The sequence below is a fragment of the Camponotus floridanus genome, unplaced genomic scaffold (genome assembly GCF_003227725.1).
Source record: "Camponotus floridanus strain SB8 unplaced genomic scaffold, Cflo_v7.5 scaffold32, whole genome shotgun sequence".
Lineage (NCBI taxonomy): Eukaryota > Metazoa > Arthropoda > Insecta > Hymenoptera > Formicidae > Camponotus > Camponotus floridanus.
Window position 1 is genome coordinate 477,265 of NW_020229459.1, and position 25,660 is coordinate 502,924.

General features: G+C 37.4%; 1 protein-coding gene across 7 annotated transcripts in view; it reads left to right on the forward strand.

Annotated features, from left to right (window-relative positions):
• Nucleotides 1-25,660, forward strand: part of LOC105252184 (ETS-like protein pointed) — a 133,155-nt gene that overhangs the window by 53,716 nt on the left and 53,779 nt on the right. The window contains exons 1-2 of one of the 7 annotated variants that reach the window (XM_011259463.2): nt 19,972-20,052; nt 21,368-22,382. The exons of 3 other annotated variants lie outside the window; for them this stretch is intronic. In XM_011259463.2, coding sequence (XP_011257765.1) covers nt 22,277-22,382 — 106 coding nt within the window. In that variant the 5' untranslated portion in view covers nt 19,972-20,052; nt 21,368-22,276. Of the gene's footprint in view, nt 1-19,971; nt 20,053-20,292; nt 20,351-20,910; nt 22,383-25,660 lie in introns of those variants that run through there. 3 more of the 7 variants (XM_011259464.3, XM_011259462.3, XM_011259461.3) reach the window with 3 other exon arrangements.

Consider the following 25,660-nt stretch of genomic DNA (forward strand, 5'->3'; position numbering starts at 1 on the left):
AAAACTTGAAGCGCGTTTCTTGTGCATACATCTTGCTCGTCCCAATGTAACGTATGTAAACCTGTCTGGCAACGAATATCGTTGTTCGGCGAGGGAATCGCCAGAGGAGAAACCGTCATTGCGGCAGAACTGCCGCTAATAAAAGCGAATTCGCAACGCAATATTCGTTTCTTATTCCGTGGAAATTAATTATCCTACCGGTTTACCGTACGAATGAAACTTTGCACGCAAAAGAGGCACAAGTCGGCGTTAATCATATTAGATGTATCATGGATTAATTGATTTTATTCACGATATTTGCATCGAGCGTGTCTGATTTTTTAGTGCCCAGTAATAAATCGAATAATAGACATAATTGTTCAGTTATTACGATATAAATATTTCAATTTCAACTGTTAATTATAAATGTCTACTTTGATGTCACATTCGCGAATTCTTCTGTTTATTATAGTAAAAAAATCTTAAGTTTTAAATAAAAATCTAGGAATGTTATTTTTCCAATACAATTATCTGTCTCTATCAAATGATTAATTATAAAATAAAAGTAAAAAAAGGCGTCTCCAACAGCTCGTATAAATCCTTAAAGATAAATAATAGGGGGAGAAATTTTGTTTTCTTCGAAGGTAGGTCGACGTTGACTGATCAAAGGGCACTCGCTAAATTACATGTACCGGGTGATACGGACGTCGCGATGAGAACCCTTGTAGCAGTTTTCGCGGCGGGCCGGTTCGGACAAAAACCGGCGTGGGAGCGAGTGCACGCAGGCTCCCACGAGGCGTGCATTGTGCGTGATACACATCTATATACGTCATTTACCTACCCACCTACCTGCCTTACCCTACCTACCCGCCTAACCGACTACCTTCATTTTTCACCGGCCAACCGTCTCGTCTCGTCTCGTCTGCGTGATATTCGCTCGGGACAGCATTCTAATTGACCACCATCCGTGAAAAATCAGACGAGTCAAACACTCGGGCACCCAGTACCGTAAACTCGAAACTGTTCAGTCGCTTCTGAGCCTGGAATTGTCTCTCTGGCATATATATTGTAATTTTGACAATTCTATAAGTTTTTAAATATAAACAGAAAATTGTAGGGCTGCACGAGATATCAAGATTCGTCTTGATATTGTCTTGTCTTGTCTTGAATTTCAAGACAAGATCAAGACAAGATTTTTCATTAGTTATCAAGACAATACCAAGACTAAGACTGTCAAGATTATTAGTCTTGTCAAGATTATTGGTTCTCAAAAAAACTAAAATGTTTATATTTGTAAGTGAAAAAAAATCACTATATACGAATTTAAAAAAATTTGATTCAATAAAAACATTTATATTAATAAATTTAAAAACATTTGATATTAATACAATATAACATTTTTATAAATTAGAAATCAAACTCGCAAATTTTAGACATTAAAGAGCATTTCACCCAGAAATTGATGCATTAGTGCTTTTAAAAATTTACTTTGTAATCCGGTTCTATTTCTTGACATAGTCAGAGTTCCTATTGAGAAAAGTCTTTCTACTGGCACGGACGAAGCAGTTGAACTTAAAATGTCTCGAGTCATTTTTGACAATGTGGGATAAATATGTACTTGATTTTTTTACCACTCCAAAATATTTATATCTGCACATTCCCTTGGAGTCTGTAAATAGTTATTAACTTCTGTTTTCCATGAAATAGTAAATGTTTTTTTATGTAAATGGACAGCATTTATATCGATTACATAGTAATAATTATAATTAAAATATAATACAATAGTAATAATTATTTCAAATTATATTACAAAAATTATGTTAAATATTATTTAAATAATTTTTTAATATTAGAAAAAAAAATGTTAATAAAATCGAGAAAAAGACAACACAAGACGAGATTTTTGCTACCAATATTCACTCAAGACCAAGACAAGATTTAAATTTTTCAAAATTTTCAATACCAATACAATATTTTTACGAATATTGTCTTGTCTTGGGTCTTGTGCAACCCTAGAAAATTGGACAAAGGATCTAACGTAAGAGGAAACGAAAAATTAACCACCAAACTTGGGAATCTTGTAGAATTTTTTCCCTGAAATTTCAAGCCTGAAAAAAATTTCTCGTTTGTCTCCAACTATTGGCAAATCAAATCATTGTTCGATTCTTCGACAATCGTGTCTTTTTCGTTAATAGACGAACGCGGAATGGATCGCCCGGTCCACACATGCGTATAATGTCGGCAGAGCGTGATGGAGCATCGAGGGGATGAAAGCAAGGACTAATGATGGCTTCGGGCTACGGTTATCGCCTCTTTGCCGATCTCGAAGTACGTCTCGTGGCGACGAATCGTCTAAAGGCTTATTTGCCGCGATTTAATTAATTGCCCTTGGGCTTAATCTCTCTTCTAGCTACTGGTGTCGTAGAGAAGCTAATCCCTTACGCATCTAACGTTTCGGGTGTCCCGGGTTCTCTCGCAATCCGCTCGTTGAACATTCGACAGGAGGAAAAAATACATTCCCGTATCAAAACTGTACATGACAAATGAATTGAAACGTGACTCAGAAGGGAATTTCTTCATGTAAATATCGAACTTGGAAATTTCTTAATTATGCGACTCGAAATATGAAATATTCATGAGCACAATTTATATCACATTATCCAGCAAAGAAGCCAGTGGTGGGCTTGATTGCTACTCTATAACGCACGCAAACACATTAGGATAGAGATTCTTGAACTGCCTGCCTATATTGCATCGGCACATTAATACGCGGTCTGCCATTATTCACTTGTGTCATCGCAATCGGTCGACACGCATCAAGAGTCTTTCTTCACACACATTCAACATTTTACATTAATCCAACGGAAACTTACGGCGCGCGCTCTAGCTAAAAAGTGCTAATACGTTTGTACGGTGAATTGGATCTCCTTCTTCTGGGGGAAAAAAAAGGCAAACGGCGGCGGTGAATGAAATCACGTATGCGGTTACGCAAGGTACGTTCGCGCATAAAACCGGAATTCTCAGATAAGATTGAGATATTTAAGAGTGTAGGATGTTAATGTGGCAATTTATACGTGTATGCAGGCCTTTTTTCCCCTTTTGAACGAGAATTGCCAAGCAATGACGGCAGCTGGGTTTTCACTTCAATGTATCGACGTTCAACGAACCGATCCATCCACGATTGGAAGGATTTGGAATAGCTTCGGTCATCGTTGACGCTTTCTCGTCAAATTAAAATACTTGTAATAATCGAATGAACTTTATGGGACTTGTAATCAAGTCGGCTGTCGGCCTTAGAATGAACATTGTTGGAATATCCTTATTTCGGGGAACGTGAAAACATGCATTCATGCAACTATAAAGGCAGGCTATTACCATCCCATTCTATTATAGTCTCCATCAATGAACTGGGATAGAGTCTCTTCTGTGCCAACTATAAAAGAGTGTCGACTATGCAGGACGAATAGGCGGTAAGGATGTGCGTGTTCGATTTTTCCAAGTGAAATAAAGTTGCTCGAATGAATGATGCACACACAATCGCGAGCGTAAAACGCGCATTCATTACTCGATGGAGGTATCTCGAGCGAGGGAGGAAACGAAACGATACATTAACATTTGAAACGATTACGGGCGTAAAGAAAAAAAAAAGCAGTTGGCTCGTATCTCAAAAAATTCTGCGCACATCGCGAGAATCGGGGGGGGAGGAGGGGGGGCGAGGGAGAGGGAGGCGTAATATCGCGCCGAGATAACGGAGTAGATGGAAATGATTTCTACGTCGTTGGAATATCCAATGATCGTTAATTAAACCGCGCAAGGAGGAGTTTCTCTCACGAGGTGGGCGAACAGAATGGCGCCTGCAACGCGCGGAGGGGGAAGAAGACAATGCCAGATAAAACACGGCGTGGGTACGTTTATGTCGCGCGCTCGCGTGCTCCTCTATACGTGGGGCATCCTGAAGATTGTCCCCCCCCCCCGCTCTTGTGTTTTTCATTATTTTTATCTATCTTTTAGCTCTCACATCTCGTCATTTTTATTTTATTTTATATCAATTTATATCAATTTATATCAATTTTATATCAATTTTATATCAATTTATTTATTTATTAATTCGTTATTTTAATCTATTTTTTTTAGCCCTCACATCTCATCATTTTATTTATTTATTAATTCGTTATTTTCATCTATTTTTTTAGCCCTCACATCTCATCATTTTTATTTTATTTTATATGTCAATTTATTTATTTTTTATCCCTCAGTAAAAGAATTATTTTCGAAAAGCAATTCTTAATTTTTTTTTCAAACTTCTTGCAATTTAGCATAAATCAAAATTCTCTCGCTAGTCTTATTCTGTCAATTTTCTAAAATAAAATGAAAATACAATATAATATTTATATAATATTTATATAATTTTCAAATTTTCGTATGTACTATGAAATCCCTTTAAAATCAAAAGAGTACATTCAATTATAAATATAATACTTTATATAATATTCTAACAAGATCAAATTTAATAAAATTCATAAACAAAAGAAATCAGGTACCTATTAATATTAAAATACGTATAAAACTGGGAAAATTGGTTAAAACGAATTTATTTTTGGATTACTCTGCTGAAAAAAAAGATACATTTTCGAGGCGATGTGATTTTCCGAGCTTGCATAGCTTTAGAGGCCGCAGCGTTTAAAAGCATTTTAAGCGCGAAAGAGTCCCATTTCCAATTCCAAGGCTGCGAGAGCGCGGCTGGATTACACGCGCCCGTAAAACACACTCTCGCTCGGCTCGGCCTCTGTCGAGAGTTACGATCCGACTCGTCGCACTCCGTCAGGTGCACCGAAGCGTAGTTCCACCTCTCGCTGCCCCCTCCCCCGCCGCCATCCTCGCGTTCGTCGCCGCTGACCTCTGTGCCTCGAAAACGATCCGACGCGACGCGACGAGCCGCGCGCAACTCGTTCCACATCGGCTCGCGGAGATACATACGTCGTTAACGTAACCGGGGCACGATGACGAAACGCGCGCCTCGAGAACGCTCGCCGAAATTAGACCTCGGTCAGGCGGCCAACTGCCAGCCGGCCACCGCGGCTTTGCTCTCACGGGTGCCCGGCTACTGCCTGTCGTTGCTGCCGTTCCTCGTTGCTGCTACTCGTTTCGCGCGTTCCCGCTTGCCAGGAGCCTTTTCCACCTCGAATTCCGATAACTAGTGTCACGAGAGCGATGTAGGCTTCCGGTACTTTGGCGGTATTCGTTTTCCTCCATCAACGCAATTTTTTTCAGAAAAAAGATTCTCGACAGAGATTCAGGATTTGAGATTTATTTAGAAAGGTTTAGAATCGATAATTTATATTTCTCTCATATAATATAGGGGATAAAATACGTGTAATGAACTAAATTATTTATGCCAATTTTTATCTCTTATTTTTCAAGGTGAATAAAGTGCTCCAAATATGCGTAAAATATTCTAATGAAATATATAATGCGTATATTATAAATACATTATATATATATATTATAATAATAATATTATAATAATATTATATATATAAATAATACATTTATTTATAAAATTTATTTATAAAATAATATAGAAATATATATTAATAAAATTATTATATTAATAAAAAAATATAGAAATATATATTACATATTTATGCTGTATGAAAATATAGCGTAAAAAGTATAATATTTGATGTATTAATATATTTTAAAAATACATATAATAATTTAATTTTATATATAAAAATATGTTATGCAATTTTTGGCACATTTTTCATTCATAAATTTGATCGTAAAATAAAAATGCTGGTTCATTTCTCAGCATATTAATCATCGTATTGACTAAACTAGATTCACTCCATCTTTCAAGTTATGAATTATGTGATTATGCTAATGGCGGAACCAAGCTAACGTATTTCGATGATGAGATCTTCGCATATTCCGGTTTTAAACGTTTTCAACAGTAATATACAAGATACATAGTATATTTATATATTTTTTCTACGTTTTATAGAGCTAGCTGAATCCTCACGAGGACATAATATGATCTTTACTACATCTTCTTCGATATAAAAACATGTATATTTATTTGACGTTGGCATTTTTATAAGATGTAAATGAGGTAAACGCGGATATAAGAGAGCAGGATATTTTTGCAGCCTGTTTACAATGATAAAGAGAGAAGAATCACGCGGTTAAGATGTCTAGATTTCAATTCGAGGAGAGAAATACCTCGAGACGCGTCTCTGAAAAACGATTATCAATAGAATTATTACGCTTAAACTAGATTCCATGATACAGACGCGTGATAAAAATAGACGATACAGCGAGTCGCAGAATTAACTGCCGTGAAAATTAATCTCCTCTCCGCTTTGTGCCAATTCACTTTGGCAGCAAACGCATACATACCGGTAATGATTCTATTTCAAATGTTACACATATATGATAGAGTTCTCTTTAAACGATTTGTTTCTCCTTCAACACCGGTTGGATCAATTATACACAGTTGTCCGGCAGAAAAGGAGATTAATGATATTGGAGTAAAGTCCTGAATTATTTTGATAACAATTCAATCGGCAGCAGGAGGGAAGAAAGTAATTTATTTATTAATTTCCTCAAAATTATTCCACAAAATATTATAGGATCTGATTAAAAATATTTTAATCATTAAAATTAAATGATTAAATTATTAAAAATAAAATTATTTAAAAAATTAAAATAAAATTATTAAGAAAATTTAAGATAAAATTTAAAAAATTAAAATTAAATTAAAGTAAAATAAAATTAAAATAAAATTATTAAAAATTATTAAAAATTATTAAAATAAAAAAGATTTACAAATTATTAAAATAAAATTAATAAAGGAAATATTTTTCATAATTCTCACGCGATCTCGTGGAGAGAAAATTGGCGATAATTTTAATAACATGCGTCTTTTCTTTGTGTTTCAGGTAAGACATGCCATCGCGCGTCGGTATCGCTAGTACGGTAAGTTTTAAATAAAAAAATGATCAAAGAGCGCGTTAGCTCGAAGACTGTTATAGCCGCATCTCTTCCATTTTTTATGACAGGAGCCCTAGAGCTCCAAAAATTAACCGCAGATGGTTAATTTTTTTATGATGAATTCTCATATATGTATCGTAGAAGACAGAATAAATATCCATGCAGAAATGAATATCAAATGCGGGCAATGGAATAAAAATAAGTTTGCTATGATATCTAAAATACATTGACATATTATATCGCTGCTGCAGTTATAATGAGCAGCTATATTTTTTACAAAAATTATTCTTGCTGCAGTATTGAAACTCATATTTATCCAATGCAGTGATTAATATCTAACAATAGGATTTAAATTTTCTAGCAGATATTGCTAGAATGTTACTGCTATAAATTCTAGCTGACAAACGATATTCTAGTAAATCAAAAGTAAATCAAAAGTTCCCGCAAATGACGCTTATTCGGCTCAAAACTCGACATTTTCGCACGAAAAAAATTATGTGATGCTAATACAAAATCGCTAATATTTCAAGGTTATGGTGTTGCCAGATGTCCAACCTTACGATATGACGTTTTACATCTGACAATTTCAACCATAACTTACTGGTGAGGCCATCTTTTGTCAAACGGCGGAGACTTATTTGTACCCCTATCAGATACAAAAAATAGTGATAAATTTTGGTTGCGACATCTAGAAATCTATCTACATTAGCATTTTTTCACAAAAACATTTTTTTGAGTGGACTCGAAATGTCTGGATCGATCAAAGTACGATGACGTGATTTTTATTTTTTTTCCTCGACGAGGAAAAATAGGAGGGGGAGGAAAGACGCGCTTTATAAACACCGTACAATGCCGGTCGACTCTCGCATACATATACACGACGAGAGAGAGAGAGAGAGAGAGAGGTTTGGTTAGGTACGTTTGAGGTGTGCTCATGTAGATAAGCTCCGATAATGACCGGACGTGTGCTCACCCAGCCAGAACTCTGCGAACTCCCTCCGCGAGTGTCCTGCTCCTCCTCCCCTCCGCCCGCCACCGCCCCTCGAGCACCCAGGGAGTCGTCGTACCCTTTCCTCGCCGTTTCTCGTCTTTTTCCTCGAAGAAGGAGTCCTTCGCTACAACCTATCCCGACGACTCTCGTGTGACGCATACGCGTCAGATTCGCACAGCAATGTTTCTTCTCTCGCTTTTTTCTCTCTCTCTCTCTTCCTCCTCTTTTTTCTCTTCTTTTTCACGGAGATCCAAAGGCGAGAACAAAGGCATCGCGAGCCGCGATAGAGCGGAGAGTCGGTACACTTTCAAAGCGCCGTATATACGCTTGTACACGTATATGTGTATGTTCTCTAGGAGGCTAGGCCGAGGAAAGAGAAGAGCTCGATCCACTGAAGCCTCGCGGTGTGTTTACGAAGAAGAGCGCGGACGCGAAGGGAACGAGGGTGCGACAACTTTGACAGTTCGTCGACGACTCGCGGATTTTCTTGTCTGTATAATATGATGATATAGTATGATGATATATGTATAATATATTCTTTGTCGAAAGTCGGAACACGATTTTGCTGCCTCCTTCCGTCAGGGTTGCACGAGACAAAATATTCATAAAAATATTGTATCGGTATTGAAGATGCTCGAAAACTTTTTTAAATCTTGTCTTGAATGAGATTTTTTGTAACAAAAAAATCTCGTCTTGTTTTGTCTCGATTTTGTTAACAATAATTTTATGATATATTCTTTGTCGAAAGTTGGAATACGGTTTTATTGCCTCCTTCCGTCAGGGTTGCACGAGACAAAATATTCGTAAAAATATTGTATCGGTATTGAAGATGCTCGAAAACTTTTTTTAATCTTGTCTTGAATGAGATTTTTTGTAACAAAAAAAATCTCGCCTTGTATTGTCTCGATTTTGTTAACAATAATTTTATGATATATTCTTTGTCGAAAGTTGGAATACGATTTTATTGCCTCCTTCTATCAGGGTTGCACGAGACAAAATATTCGTAAAAATATTGTCTCAATATTGGTTCAATAATTAATGAAAAATTTTATCTTTCATTTCGAAACAAGACAAGATCAGTTTTGGTGTCTCGTGCAACCCTACTTTCAATTTAAAAAAAAAAGTATAATTCCTTCAAATTAAAATTAAAAATCAATGTTCTTTACAAGCTCAAGATATTCAAATATTAATTCTTTTAAAATCTTAACTTCTCGTCCCTTGCTTTGGGAAAAATGGATGGAAACAAATTACGTAAAATCGAGCGACTTTTCGATTCTCGACTAGTCGACAAAATAGAACTGTGTATAAAACGATCCATTGAAAGCACGTCTTTGAATAATTCTTCCGTTATGACGGAATACGCGAGGCTCGACAGGAAGCGATCTGTCAAAGTACGAAAGGCAACGCTCCCCCTCCCCGGTTTAAAATCAGGTGCGAGGTCAATACCTGTAGTACCTCGAGTGTTTCGTTGATTGAAACGCGAAACACTTTTATTTGCAAGGCACAATTGTGGCTTCGAAGACGAAGAACGATGCGATACGCGACGTCGTTCTTGGCTTCGATTCCTCCTCGCGAGAACGCGCATCTCGACTTTATTAGCTCCCAGCTACGATTTAATCTTACACTCGGGCCCCGCCATGCTTTCTTTGTGTTTCTCCGGGCAACTTGGTGCGCAATTGTCGTTTGCATAATACGAGCGCAACAACGGCCGCTGGCACAACCCGGTCCCGGAATCGACGGTGACAGGCGGCCCTTATAAGAAACGACTTGGCGATTTTATTAAATGCGTATCTTACCGGGCAGAGAGACGCGGAAGTATCGGAATATCCCTAACGTTTCACAGCAGCCACTCTTCTCTATAGGTTCTCTTACATTGAATATCTTAAGCGTGCACTTTTATAAATTATGAATATTTAAATCTAATTTCAGGTGTAATATTATTATGGTGCAAATCTCGTCTTTTTTCTCATTATAAATATTATAAATATATTATAAATTATATATATATTTTATAAACATTATAAATATATATATTATATATTTGATTTCAATATATTTTATTTATATATATTTATTATATATATTTTTATTTATTTATATATATATATATTTATTTCAACATATTTTGTTTATTATAATTAATTAAAATAAAATATGTATGTATAATATATCTTTATTTATTTATTATAATTAATTAAAATAAAATATATATGTATAATATATATTTATTTATTTATTATAATTAATTAAGATAGAACATTTATATACACATTAAAATAAATAAATATATATATATATATATATATATATATATATTATATATAGTATAATTATAATGTGAGGAGAGAGAGAAAATATGTCAGATTGCATCAATTATCACATAATTTTCAATGAAAATAAAAATCATAAAAATGTTGCATAATCTTCATATTACAAAAGAATGTATACAGAATCAATGATCGATATGCTGATCAATAATTATTGATATCGCGCATATTTCATTATTAAATCCTTCACAGAATATTAAATATTATTTACATATTTTAAAAATAATCCACGATTAGACATTTGATTTTTTTTTTGATAATTCGCAAATTTTCCAGAGAGAGATTCACCCTGGAATTTCGAATTTTATCAGCCTCTTCGAGAATTTTTTTCAAAAATCTATCGATTTGAAACGCATGCGTTCGCGAGTGATTCGGAGCTTAATTGTTAAAAAAAAGCGATTCCAAGCGCTCGTTAGAGACACCGTCAGCCCTCGTAAAGCAACGCGCTTGCGGACGAGTGCGCGTTGTTGCATTCTGATTTCGATACACGTACCAAAATAACTCTTCTCCCGCGTATCCTCCCCTTTCCCCTCCCCTCCTCTCCCCGCAGACGTACGGCTCCTAACCGTATCCTATGTACGTGCACGCTTACCGCTTTGCTTTCAGCCTGGACACTCTTCGGCTTCTCTCTCGCTCAGACCTCCTCTCCCTTCCCCCTCTTTCCCCCCTCCCTCTTTCTCCGTCTCGCCCTCTCTTCCGTCCCGGTTCTCTCGTCCCGCTCACCTTCATTCACCAGTTGCCTCTCGCTATCGTCGTCTCGCTCCCACCCGCCTCCATCTGTTTCTTTTGCAGTCATTCATTACTAACCCTCTCCGTCTCTCGCTCTCTCTCTCTTTCTCTCTCTCTCTTTGCTTCTCGCTTCCCCGACGTCCTTTTCCGTTCGATGCGTTCGCGTCACTTGGTCGTTTCCGAGCCCGCTTCCATAGATAGTCCTCGACAACGGCTTATCTTCTCTCGCTTGTTCGGACAACGGTTTTTTTCGGCTGACATTGTTCGATTGTCGGGCTACACGTATTAATGCAGATTATACACATCGTTATAGTCGTCTCTCGTCAATAGAACAGTCTTTCATGTATTCCAATATCAATCTAAAAATTCTTATTTGAGGAGAAACCTTTTTGGCAGAAAAATAATTTTAATTATCAAAAAGAATTATTAAAAATAATTTTAATTATTAATAATATATATATATATATATATATAATTTTATTATTAATTTAATAATATATATAATTTATTAATAATAATAATTTCAATTTTAATTATTATACCCACATACATATACATTTTTCGCACTGGATCAGATTTAAATTTTTATCTATTACGCGGATGCAGTGATATGATTTGTATAGATAAATGATATAAAAAGAAATGTCGATAAGATAACGTAGAAAAATAAAGTATGTAAAAATAAAACACTTGATATTTTATTAATGATATAAAAAAAATTACTGATAAATATACATTCATTATTAGTACATTTCCTGGCGTCATCTTATCGATAATTCTTTGTGTCATTTCATCTAGAAATTTATTACAATGAATGTAGATAATATAAATTTAGACCTAATTCAGTGCAGAAAATAATCAAAATTATCTTTTTGTTGAGAAATTTAAAAGAAAGAGATCGATGTTTGGAATATTTATCGATCGAAAAAAAATGCGATTTTACATTTATCTACAAGTTCTTTTTAAGACTGAAAGAAAAGAGTAATGTAAAGATTGTTAAAATTGTCCACAATTGCACGATGACATCGAAATTGAAGCGACTTTTGTAAAAAAAAAAAAAGGAACGAGGAGTCATTTTAAACAAATTTAGAATAACAGATCATCTCTCTCTTTCTCTCGTGATAGTCGACTTCCGGTGTCTTACTACGTTTACTATACGATGCCCTCTCTTTCTCCTTTTCGACCTCTTCTCGCTTTTGTCCCCCCTTTTCACAATCCTTTGTCCGTTTCAATAACCGACTTGCTAAAAAAAGGCTGAAATTCATGCATCGTTAATTTTACTAATCAATCAACTAAATCCAATTATCATTATTTACTTTTTTTTACCTTTATGTTATTGATTAATTATTATTTTACTATAAATAATAATAATAATAATAATAATAATAATTATTATTATTATTATTATTATTATAATTATTATTATTATTTTATTATAAATTGACCGATGATTGGCGGGATCTCTTAAGTTTCCGGAAATTTGACAGATGATGTCGATCGATAACGCACTAAAAACGGTGTTTAACAAGTGCATTGTCGAAAGATCGCGGATCTTGATAGGCAGAAGAGACGATAACTGCGTGAGCCAACCTCTCATAAATTACCTGTGTACAGTGTAAACACACGGATTGCATTATAATCGCGCATAGACAGAGCCGATAAAGTCGATCAATCATGCCAGTTTGTGCCAATCCGACTAGATCGTAATTAATCGATAGACCGGGTTAATTGGACGTGGCATTTGCATCATCCATCGCTATTCTTTTCCTTTACGAGCGTCTCGTTTGTCCTAAATTTCCGACTGACAATTCACGTGTGTCTGAAACTCGTCAGTTGACATGAATGTTACGCAAGTCGAGAATGACGTAACCCCATAAATTGATAAAAATATACATTTTTGAGCGTAATATTCTGCTGGTACTTGTACGATTAGCTAACATTTATTTCTGTGGATTATAATATCAACGTGATAAGACACGGATGTAAATATAATTATGGAGGTAAAAGCGAGAAAGAGAGACATCGATCGGAAGAAAACAGCGATGACGTTTTGGTAGCGATTCGCAGAGATCGTCGACACGCGGTATACATAATAAGCTGTAAATCGAGCTCTCCAGCGTATACTTATCGTTATCCGAGTGCTTCTTATGCCGCACCTGCCTCAAGGTAATTGCGTGCGTGGGAGTTAAACCGAGAACTTGTTTCGAGGATAATCCGCTTCCATGGGCATTATCTATTTGCAGACTATACGTGTCTTGCATGGGGTTAGGGCGTAATATTTTATTCATTGGAGACAATCGTTTTAGCGTTAATAATAGTAGATAATTAAGAAGAAAAAAGGTTTAAGAATTTTCTTCGATCGAAGAATTAAAAAATTATCGAAATAAAATATATGATAAAGTGCATGACATATTTATATCTTTGCAATTTTTATTTTTTAATATTTTTAATATTATTGTTTTTTGATATTAATTTTTTAATATTAATTACATATATTTAATTTAATATTAATTTAATTAGAATTTAATATTAATAAGTTTGTTATTGCCTCTCTGGCAATTCGATTAAATTGAATATCGATACAGGAGCGAAACAGATCCATTATTAATTAATATTCAATAATATATATAATTAATATTCAATAATATATATTAATTAATATCCATCGATTTGGATCTTGACAATAAATCGCGCTCTTTATGCAGATTTTTCCAAGTATCTTTTTGAATATGCTCGAACATATCCAAAGATAAAAATAGATGACATCGTTGGGCCGATGTGTGTTGAAAGAGAGAGAGAGAAAGACCGGAAATTGTCGCTTCTTCCCTCTCTACTTCCTCCCTTCTCTCTCTCTTTTTTCTTTCTCTTCTTCATCTCTTTTGCCAGGGTAACCGGCGGACTTTCACGCGACAACGATCCGCGGCGCGTTCCGATGTGCCGCAATAATCATGTATTGCAAGAGAAAACTGTCGTTGTGGGACAATCGCCTTTCGAATGGCCGTCGGTCGCACAACAAACGCAAAGTTTGGCGAGAAAGTAGCGATGGTTATTTAACGCGGGTAGCCTGGTAAATCACGATGCCGAGAGGTTACGCAATCCGGAGATTCTGTCAGTGTGTTCTGTCAGCCTCGTCAAAGTGGTGTTTTTCAGGTCCTCCTCGAACGGTGTCGTCTAACTTTGCGCAATTGCACGATTCCGCAGTTTAATTACTCGAACGCTTAATGTACGGCGATCTTTCATTTCTTTTTTACAGACGATTCTTGCGATCAAGATAAGCCAGACACTGAGATTTGAAAGAGCACGATTAATTGCATTTATTCTGTTGTAATCAATATTGAAAGGATACGTGCCAATCGTGGTGACTTTTCAATTAGGGGTCCTAGTCTAGTCTAGTAGTATGAAAAAATGATAATTTTTAGGAATTTTGTTTTTTTAAGAATATGTAAAGAAATTAATTTTGTTGACGTCGTTTTATTGATATTTAAACAATCTATTTTTTAAACCTTGGATATATAGCATTTTTTTGTTCATTACAAATCTCTGCGCTGGGATATTCAAAACTGACAGTATGATTTTTGCTACACTTTGTATGATTATCTATAATAAAAGAACTCAATCTATTTTTGAGAATCTAAATTTAATTAGAATTTAAAGAATCTAATTTGAACCTAAGGAAAAAATTAAATATCCAAGATTGAAAAATAAAAACATAAAACGCTCAATTTCTAATATCCTTTAAAAAAAAATCCGAAAAATCAATTTAAATAATCCTAAAAATCAATTTAATTGATCCTAAAAATCAATTTCTAGTATCCTAAAAATCAATTTTTTATACCCTACGTTTAATATTTCGTCTGTTGGCCAAGTGCGAGCCGAGGAGGATTACGTTTGCGTAGCTCGAAAGTTTGCAAAATCAGCCAGAAAAGGGGAGCGGAAACGTTAATGAGAAAGAGAGAAAGAGAAAAGTCACAGTTACGTGGCCGCGGGCCATACGTGCGCGGCCGTCCGGGTTACCGGAAGTCGAGTGACCGTAGCCGCGGCCCAGGTGAGCTGGATCGCTCGATTGGTTAGAGATGAAGGGGATGGAGGTAGCGGCGGCTCTTCTTGCCGTCTTCTGCACGCGAGGGCTACGAAGGTGAAGCTAAGGCTCTCTCTTTGTCGTTTACGCGCTTCCTGCGTAAACGCGGGTTCCCGAGAGGAAATGGAGCATTATAGCATCTCTCGCGAGTATTACGTGTATACGCGTTATCAGGTGAACTCTCTTTTGAACTCATCTTTCTGATGCTAGATTCATATGTATATGTTTTTAATATGAAATTTACGAGATCGTTTCTTTCCTTTTTTACCAAACTCTTTCTGAAGAAAAAGGTACCGGTGTCAAAGTGGAGTGTTTGACGTTTCGCGAAACCCCTTTCTAAGTTTCATCAGAGGTATCTGCAAGAAATGTTGATGCACCAGAAGCCAGAAGAAACGTTGTATCACGTAAATAATAATATGTATCATGTAAGATCACAGCTTTGTAATGGAAGACCCTGATGGTGGAATCTCTTTTTCGCTCTCTTTAATAACGAGCGTCAAATGAATTCACGAGGAGAAGGCCGACTTCGTGACGCGTTATTTTCTTTTCGAATATATCAAGGCGAAACAAGAAAGGGGAAAGAAGGAGAGAGAGAAACTTGGAGGAAATGACGTTGACGCGTATGTCTTTCTGGCGTATAAGAATCCGTCACTACCACCATCGTCACCTTTTCCAACACTGTGGAAAAGAGAAATGACGAGATATATCTCCCTCCCTTCCTTCATACCTTACAAGTTTACGCGTTCTCACGCTCTCCATCCCACTCCTTTTTCTCTCTCTCTCTCTCTCTCTTTCTCTCCGCTTCTCTCGCCTCTTTCAACGGTGAGCGTACGCTCCGATAAACGTTCCACATGTGTGTAACGTGTGTGTATCACGAACACACTCCGATCGGTGAGATTACGAGGTAGGGCTTCGGGGAGAGAAGCACATCAGCTTCCTAGTTATAATAAACGTCGCAAAAAATGTAGCAAAAACCTGCTCAGCCTTCGGCAAGTTATATACCGGCGTCCAACCGCGGGTCCGGCTTCTGCTCTCTCTATCGCTATCCGCTATTCGCGTTCCTTTTGTCTTCCTGCATCCTCTCCTCCCCCTTCTTCTCCTTCACCTCTCGGAGCCTCCGTCTTGCGTCTTTTTTCCCTTCTCGTCCTGTTGCTCGCTCCTCTCTCCTCCTCCTCCTTCTTTCTTTGATCACCGTAGGTGTTGCCAGACAACAACCTGTACACCGGGGCCAGGCCAACTTCCTTCCTGCGGTCATCCTTTTCCGTTCATCCCCCCCTCTGTCTTTCTCTTTCTCTCAGGTTGAGTCGCCCCCTTCGGCGCGAAAGCCTCCCCTTCGCCCCTCGCTCTCTTTATCCTCTCCCGTTATCTATCTCTCGTCGCTTCTTCCCCTTTTCTTCTTTTCCCTCGACACCCAGCGGCTCCTCGGCCTGTCCGTCACTCCTTCCTCTACAATGGTGTTCTCACAATGTTGCATTGTTATTATTTCCACGGCTATATCGTTCCAACCCCATTCTGCAGCATCTCCGATGATGCAACGCGCTTGATCAATTTCCGCGACGCTAATCGACGATAATGAAATTCTCCACTTCCGTGGTTTCTTGCCATCTGACGCGTGACGTCACTCGACTTCGTCGAACTTGTGAATGAAGATCGATAACGCGAATCGCGCGCAATCATTAATTATTCCATCAGTCGTGGCCAACTAGTGCGCATCATCCAAAACTGATTGATTGAACTTCAATACGTTTTATGCCAATTGATCGTAATTGTAATGACATTGAAAGAAATTTTCATTTATCGACAAGCCAGTCGGGCTTCTTCTAAATGATTCAATAATGCGTGACGTCACCGATAAAAAAAATTCCGATATCTTAAGAATTTTTTCTTTTAAAATTTTCAAAAAATGTGGAAAATATTCAATAGAGCGCCAGAATAATTCAATTTATTTTTTGGGTTGGCAAAAAACTTGTTTTTTTATTTTAAACAAAAAACATTGTTTTTGTTGTTTAGAACAATATTTTTTGTTTTATTTATGTTTTTAAGTAAAGTAAAAAAAACATGTTTTAAACAAAAAAAAGCATGTTTTAAACAAGCAAAAACCACTTAATAGCTTTGATCTGTGTAAATATTTAAATTTTTCGCTAGCGTTAAACTGTAAATAACGTTGCCAAAATTGACAACGCTATTAAAAATATAAATAATAAAATAAAAATGATCAGATGGGTATTATTTTAACAAAATATTTATTTTTGGAGTTATTTATTTTTGGAGAAAAAAAGTTCTAGTTAATAATATTTAATATAAAATACTTTGATTCCTTTGCTATTCTTATTAAGTAACCTCATGCTTAACTTTCAACATAAATTATAAATAAAGGGAAAATAAAAAATCTCAATTCTTCTTTTTAAAAGAAGAACTTTTTTTTAGAACTACTGATCTGCTATGAGTCATGTACTATTAATTTAAAATGCTAGAATGTAAAATGTAAAATCAGTCAATATCTTCTAAGTAATCTTTATTGTATTGATTGTTATTTAATATCCAAAAATAAATATTCTAAAATAATACCCATCTTATCATTTTTATTTTATTATTTATATTTTTATATCTATATGTTACATAAATATAGATAAAAAATTAAAAACACTAAAACAAAAACTTTTTTGCAATATACACATCTATTAATTTTTGTTGGTTTTTGATATTTTTTACAATTTCTTTTCCAAATAATCATATATTTTAAACAATTCTAAACAGTAGTTTAAAACAGTTTAAAACAAAAATATTTAAAACAGTATCCACTGTTTTAAACAAGTTTTAATCAAACAGTTTTAAACACATTGTTTAAAACATGCCAACCCCGCTTTTTGTCATTTTATTAACATTAATAATTAAAAAATGCAGTTTCCAGTCTCCTTGAGAATCACGTAATCGTATAATCTTCAAGATTTATGTCGCAACAGCTCGCTCGAAATTAAGTAACCTATCGTTTAGCGTTTGTTGAAGTCAATCTATATCCGATAAGATAAACACCTAGATAAACCCAGAAGTTTATTCTAAAGTACCACATCCTGTCAAAGAGAGTCGGCCGATTCGTTTCCCAGTTTAATTTATCGAAACAAATGCGGCGTAACCGGTTGCGAGAAGGAGAAGGAGGATGAATAGGGGTTTCCGGATATCGGATTCGTACAGTTATACACATGTACACACCTATGTAAAGAAACAGCGAGAAAATATAGCTCGCGGAATCGTGGCTACTCCGAGAAAGAGAAAGACAGAGAAAGAGGGACCCTCTCCCTCTTCAAAGTGAGGAGCAAACGTATCCTCGCGTTGCGTTTGACGGTACCCTGGCTTATGAATGAGTCCCCTGGACTTACCGGAAGTCGCGGAGGAAATTTTTAGCCTCGCGCCCTCGCGAGCGACGAGTTTTTCATCAATCACTCGCACGACATCCTCGGCCGACGAGACACCGTGCGAAAGTTGCCAGAGCCTAGATGTTTGTGCCTTAGACAACTACGTGTAATTACGTCACGTTGCTTGTTCTTTTTTTTATTTCTCTATTTTTTTTCCATCGTCGAAGAGGAGGCTGTAAAGTGCGTGCGCGACGCATCTGCCGTTTCCGCTCTAAGCTTCCGCTAAAAATCTTAATCGTCGTCGCGATTTATTTGTGCATTAGCGTCATTAAAGCACGCTCGTTATCGCGAAAGCAAACGGAGATCGAAGGGTTACGTTTTTTATTTTCTTTCGATGCTATAATTGAATGAATCATCCTCGTGGAAGATCTGTCTGCGAATCCTACGTGACAAGCATTTATGCAAACATATAAATCTCAATGTATCGTTATATTAACGCGACATCCATTAGCGTTAATGCGACTCTATGTAAAAAATTTTGTTCTGCTAAAATATTAAATAATAATTTAGTAATATTTAATAATATTATTTAAAAGATTAAATAATATTTTAATAATATTTATTAATATTTTAATAAAATGGCTTTTTATTAAGGTGTCTAATAAAATATTATTCTATTAAAATATTAAATAATATTTAAATAGTATTTAATAATATTTTAATAAAATGATATTTTATTAAGGTGTCTAATATTACTTAATAAAATACACATGCGATATTTTAATAAAATACATTAATGAGACTGAAATGGAATCTTTTTATTACATGTATATTTATATAAAAAGAAAAGATACATATAAATGTAACATAAATTTATTTTATGTATTTATTTTAAATGAATTCCTTTCAAAACACGAATTATTTAATCATGTGACATAGAAACCTCGATTTGCTACAACATAAATATTGCCGCGATGAGATGAATTAATTCATGCCGACGATACATGCCAAGTTAAAATTAAATAACTGTAGCTAAATAATTACATGTAATCAATATGATTATAGTTTAAAATAAATAGTTGCGCGCAAAACGAGCGTTATTAACGATTTTATTATTTCTTAATCATAGAAATTTCCCCTAAGACTCGAGGAAAAATTCACCTTCTCAAATCCCTCGCCTAAAGCGAGATCTACCAAATGTTATATAAATGTTATATCGCACGCCCTTCGCACTGGCGCGAAGGTCACCGTGGTTCGCCCTATTAACCGGCCGTGGTCGAAAGAAGGTCACGCGAGGAACTGCAGTCATTCTCGGAAAATGCCGACTCGTTTCTCCATCCAGCGTGACGTCAACGTCCCGACGACGACGGCGGCGTCGAACGAGCGGAAAAAGAGATCTGATCCAAACGCGATGCTCGACGTGGAGAAGAAGAAGAAGGAGGAGGAGGAGGAGGAGGTGGGAGTCTCTCTCTCTCTCGAGACGAGCTCTCTCGAGGTGAGCTACCAGTTAAAGCGTGCGGCTCGGGCATGAATGAACGAACCGGCAAAACCGAATGAAGGAAGAAACGGACCTGCGCGCCCCCGTGTATCAGCCAGCTCTCGGTATTTACTCGCGTGCGCGCGTCGTAGACGAGGGACGTGTGTGTACGTACGTGCGCGTCGTCATCGCCAATACACTCGCGCGGCTTGGGCTGCGCGCGCGCGTGATTGGCGGCGCGGGACGTGGGAGGGGCGGGGGAAGAGTGCCAGCGCGCGCGCGCGGTTGGCAGCGCGGGACGTGAGAGGGGCGGGGGGAGGGGGACAGCGCGCGCGAAGTGCGCCGACGCCAGTGTTAGTCCGCCGCGTGACGGGAGAGCATTCATTCATAAAACTCGGCGAGAAGGCTGCGTCGTGGCCGGTGGTGGGGGGTCAAGTGCTTCTCCGTCTCTCTCCCTCTCTCTCTCTTTCGGTTCCGTCGTCCATCTCGCGCTCATTCTCGCTGTCCTCGTGCTCGCTCGCGCGTACATTGAGCTCTCCCCCTCCTCCCCTCTCTCTCTGTCTCTTTCCCCTCTCGCTGGCTGTCTTTGTCGCTCCGTCAATTCCACCTGGGTATCTCTCTCCCCGCGAATGGTCGCGCGTTACGTGTGTTCTTCGGCGGATCTTATCGCTTTTTATCTCTTCGAGAGGCAATTCGGTCTCGGGTCGTATTTTCGGATGCCACATTCCTATTCGCGTCGCTCCAACATGCCTTCTTTTTTCCCCCCTCTTGTTCCTCTGGCTTTCCCCCTCTTTTTCCCTTCTCGGTTTCATTCAGCTGAAAATACCGCTTCTCTCTCTCTCTCGCTAGTCTGTATCTATTAAGAACGTCCGCGTCTCTTTTCGCATAATTTCATCTCCTATCCTTCCTCTCGCCCACCTCTCTCTCTCTCTCTCTCTCTCTCTCTCTCTCTCTCTCTCTCTCTCTCTCTCTCTCTCTCTCTCTCTCTTTCTATCTATTTATCTATCTTTTTCAGTCTCCGAGTCGCCGTACACGGCACGCTTCTCCTATAATAAACCGGTGTCTCCTTCCTCCTCTAATACCTACAAGCCTGCCTGTCATGCAATCTAGCCATCCGTGACACCGAGTCACGACTCGAGGAACGGGAGGAATAGTCTTCCTCCCACTCTTGGATAGCGTGCGAGGGAGTCTTCTTTCACGTTTTACCCATCGCCCTGTCCTTCTCTTATGGTTCCTCGCGTGGAAATTCGCGTATTTTGGACTTGGTGCGCGAGAAATCTCGCTAGAATCGATTCCCTCTCCCCCTCCTCGCGTTCCATCTCCTCCTCCGCGACGAGTCTTCCTCTACTTTCCTCTCGTACACCTTTGCTCTCCTCTTCTTCTTCTCCCGAGCTCCTGCCCTCGTCTCTCCATCTCTTTAGCCCTCTCTCTCTTTCACAGCACGTACGCACTTACCTGCACGACGGTGGCGCTTCGACTTAACGAACTCCGGTGGCGCCCAAGGAAAGATCGTCTCGTGGTCGGGGATCTCTGCCTCGATCCCGACACACCGTCCCGAGTGCGAGGAGCGTGCGCGCGCTCTCTCTCTCTCCTCTCGCCTCCCACGTATACGTGTGTGTGGTTGCGTCGTGTGCCCGTCAAGTGCGCGGAATCATATATTTTCGGATACTCTGCTTCGCGCCCTCCTCCGATTCGGCCTCTCTTCCCCTCCATTGCCCTCCCTCGGGGCAGTTGCGCAAGCAGGTATTCGGAAATAACCCGTGTGGGTCGCAGTTATGAATTGATAGCAAACACATGGTGGACACAAACGCCGCGTGTTCCGCCCGTTCAGTCGGTAGCGCGTCTCTCGCCGAGGGATCTCGGGTCCCCCGTCGTTGACAACTCGATTGACGACCTGGTGCGCGACCCTCGAACACTCGCGTAAACGATTGGACCTGGTGAATCTCCAATGGCACGGGACAATCGTCCTCGTCGCTTCGTTTCGCTCAATCCAAAGTGTACTTATTGGTGATTCAGCCTGATGACAGTGACCAGCCTGTCGACTTGTCGACGGGGATCTACCCGCTTTATCATGGGATAAAGGGAGCTTAGGTGCTTTCCAGTTTGGCCGAAAGTTGGTTCCATGATGAACCTGAAGATCTGCCACGAATCGACATGTGATTACCAATCGTGCCAGTTTGGTTCCGCGGCAACGAACCCCAAACATCTTTAGCGTCTTCGCTCATCTTCGATTTGGATGCTGCGAATTCGTGTCCTGAGAGAGAGAGAGAGCAAGGGACGAGGGGACAGCGAGTTAGGGCGAGACCAGAGGAACCGGACGAATGACTCTGACAATCCTGGACCACGTACATGTGCAGTGATTACCCAAGATCGGCACTCATGTACGTTGATTACGGCGGCGACACTTATGCCGGAATGGGAATCAAGGCTATGAAGTCCTTTGGCAGGCCCAGAGGTAGGAATCCCAAGGACGCGGCTGAAGCTGTATCGTTATTTGCACTTGGTCTCGTAGCGAGGCGCAATGAGGCGTAGAGCATTTGACGTAATCGTTTTATAAGGGTTAGAGCTGTCTGATGTTTATTACGCGGCCGTAAAAAATTCCACCGTAAAATGTATCACGCGATCCCCTCCAAGTCATCACAAATGATACTTGCCTTTCTTTTAAATATTTATATGTTGCGGCTACGAGATTAACATGACGTGATTTGTATGAGAACAGTTATAACGCAGATGTGGAAACGACAATGATTGACGATATCGCATAAATAACGCATCGCGTCGTTTTCGAAACGAATTGAAAATCACAATATTTAGTGTGTAATCCAAGAATTTATTATTGACAGACATTATCAGTTTGAAGTTATCCACTTGTTTTACTCAAGTAGTATTATGCACGCACGACTATCTGTATTTAAACAAGAGGAGAGATAAAATATATCACAAGTATGTATAAAAAATTATTATTTCGAAAGAACAGCGTAAAAATTTGATTTATAAAAATGATGTAAAATCTGAAAAGTATGAAATTTTTGGTAAAAATGTATTCGTGTTTGTGTAAAATGTTTATGAAGAAACAACAAAACCAAAATTTAGTATATTTTTTTCTTTTCATTGGATTTTTCTGATTATAATTTATTAATCAAATCTCAACAATTTAAAATGAAAAGATTAATGCCAATAGTACAATCTAAACACACGAGAATTTGCAGGATATCCGTAAAAAATAGTAGAAAATTTATGATACGTTTCACGATTCGCTCGTATTGAGATCATAATTAGGGGATAATAAATGCGGTCCATGCGCGCGCGCACGCGTCTCGCTTCCGGAGATGAAAACCAACCCTGACTTTGACATTGGAGACACCGTAATCGTGCCAACGTGATTAACGCACGAACGTGACTTTGTTTCCGACAGATTGTAACAGATGTCATCGACGTCGCTCACGCGCGAGCTTAATCCACGTCCCGAGTATATACCGCTCGTATGCACTTCCTGCAGTCGCAGGAACTCGCTATTACAGGCCGACCATCTCCGATGTAATCATAACCGAACCAAACACCTGGGGATCAGGTCGAAAAACTCGATTATATAATCTCGATTGCCATATTTTAAATTAATTTAACTCGTTAACATTGATCGTATCGTCCTCATTTAACGCGATATTTAGACATTTAATTTATCATTTGTGCAGAAATCTTTTTATTTAAAAAATAAAAGGCAAATTTAAAAATTAAAAAATAAAATGAAATAAAATTAAAAAATAATAAATTATATAAAATAAATGTTATTGGCGTAAATATCGGGAAATTGTGCTCGTGGCGAGGTTCATCTACGAGTACGCGATCATGCAGTTTCCTTCTCCGACCATCTCCGATGTAATCATAATCAGCCCAAACACCTGGGGATCAGGTCGACAAACTCGATTAAATAATCTCGATTGCCATATTTTAAAAATTTAATTCGTTAACATTGATCGTATCATCCTCATTTAACGCGATATTTAGACATTTAATTTATCGTCTGTGCAGAAATCTTTTTATTTAAAAAATAAAAGGCAAATTTAAAAATTAAAAAATAAAATGAAGAAATAAAATTAAAAAATAATAAATTATATAAAATAAATGTTATTTGTGTAAATGTCGGGAAATTGTGCTCGTGGCGAGGTTCATCTACGAATACGCGATCGTGCAGTTCCCTTCCATGTGTGATCCTTAAGTAGGGGATCTGTCGAGCGAGTAGCCGCTGCTATTCGACGATACTTCCTGGCAACCGGTTTCGAGGCGATTGCTTGATCCGTTTTCTTCGTTGCAGATATCGCAAGTAGAGCTCTTACTATTCAGAGTATTTCTGGTATTCGCGCATTGGATTAATATTGACGATGCACTTGCGACCGCGAATACCCCGCGACGTTGGAAAACGCGCGATTCGATCAAGTTTACCAGGAAGATATACTACTGTGGTTGCAATATATACAAGAGGGGATTAAACCGCGTTTATATATATCGCAAAAAACGATATCGCGCTCTTTTTATTCGACAGAGGCCAACGACTTTGCGAGAGCAAGATAGTCGGGTCATCCAAAGCGAATCGGATTTTTGTCCTCTTTCCTATGACTTATGTAATTTTCGAGAGTCGTAAGAGATAAAAAACTGAAACGTTTAAAATTCAAGTTGAATTTGATGTTAATTTATGTTAATATTTCTCTCATTAATCATATACATTGCGTCCTTTCACTTCCATTCGTTAGGTCGATATGTCTCGATTCCAAGTGTTTTCTTCCAATCGACTCGATATTTTGCTTGCGTATAAAAATTCGAGAATACATATACTTGTCGTTAAACTAAGTATCCTTAATCGACTTATTTTCAAAATTACGCATTGATTTTTATTCTCCGACTCATGAAACACACTTCAAGTATTTAATTATCAGTAGAATCGAAAATTTCCCTGCTCCAGGAAACGCCAATATCCACGGTAATATTTTTTTCACCACAACAAAAGTCGTTTCTATAACGTTTAAATTTAATGATGGAAGGAAAAAGATCTTTATCGTCCGTTCAAGATCTTTAAAAGATATTCCGAGAGCACTCAACTATTCCCATCAAGTCAAATACGCTTCAATTTCGAGAAACTTTGAGGAAGAACTTTGGCAAGCTTCTCGTCACAAAGTGCCAGATTTTTTCGCTTGAAGATTTACATTTGGAAATCCTAAGATAAGATAAGATACTAAGATATTTTTTTCCAAGAAAATCATAAATTTCAAATGTTTCATATTTTGATAATAAAAAAAAATACATATAATATATGGATCTAAAATCGAGGAAGATAATCAATTAATTAACATTTTAATCCGCTATTTTCTCGAGAAAGACATTTAAAAAAATATATCTTAAAAGATATTAAGAAAATTTTTAAAAATTGTCTGATATATGGTGCTTATTTTTTATATATTATACTAAATTTTTTATTATTTTTTATATATTATACAAAATTTTTTATTATTCTTTTATATATCATACAACATTTTTTTTATTATTTTTTATATTATACAAAAATTTTTTTTTATGTAATATACATTATATATTATATTGTTTTATATAATTGCAAGATTTTTTATATAAAAATAAGGAGAAAAATTATGGAAAAATAAAAATAAAAATATTTTTACTGATAATTTAATAATTTAATACCGCAAAATTTAAGAGCAAACGCCGCGTTAAATGAGATCGCTA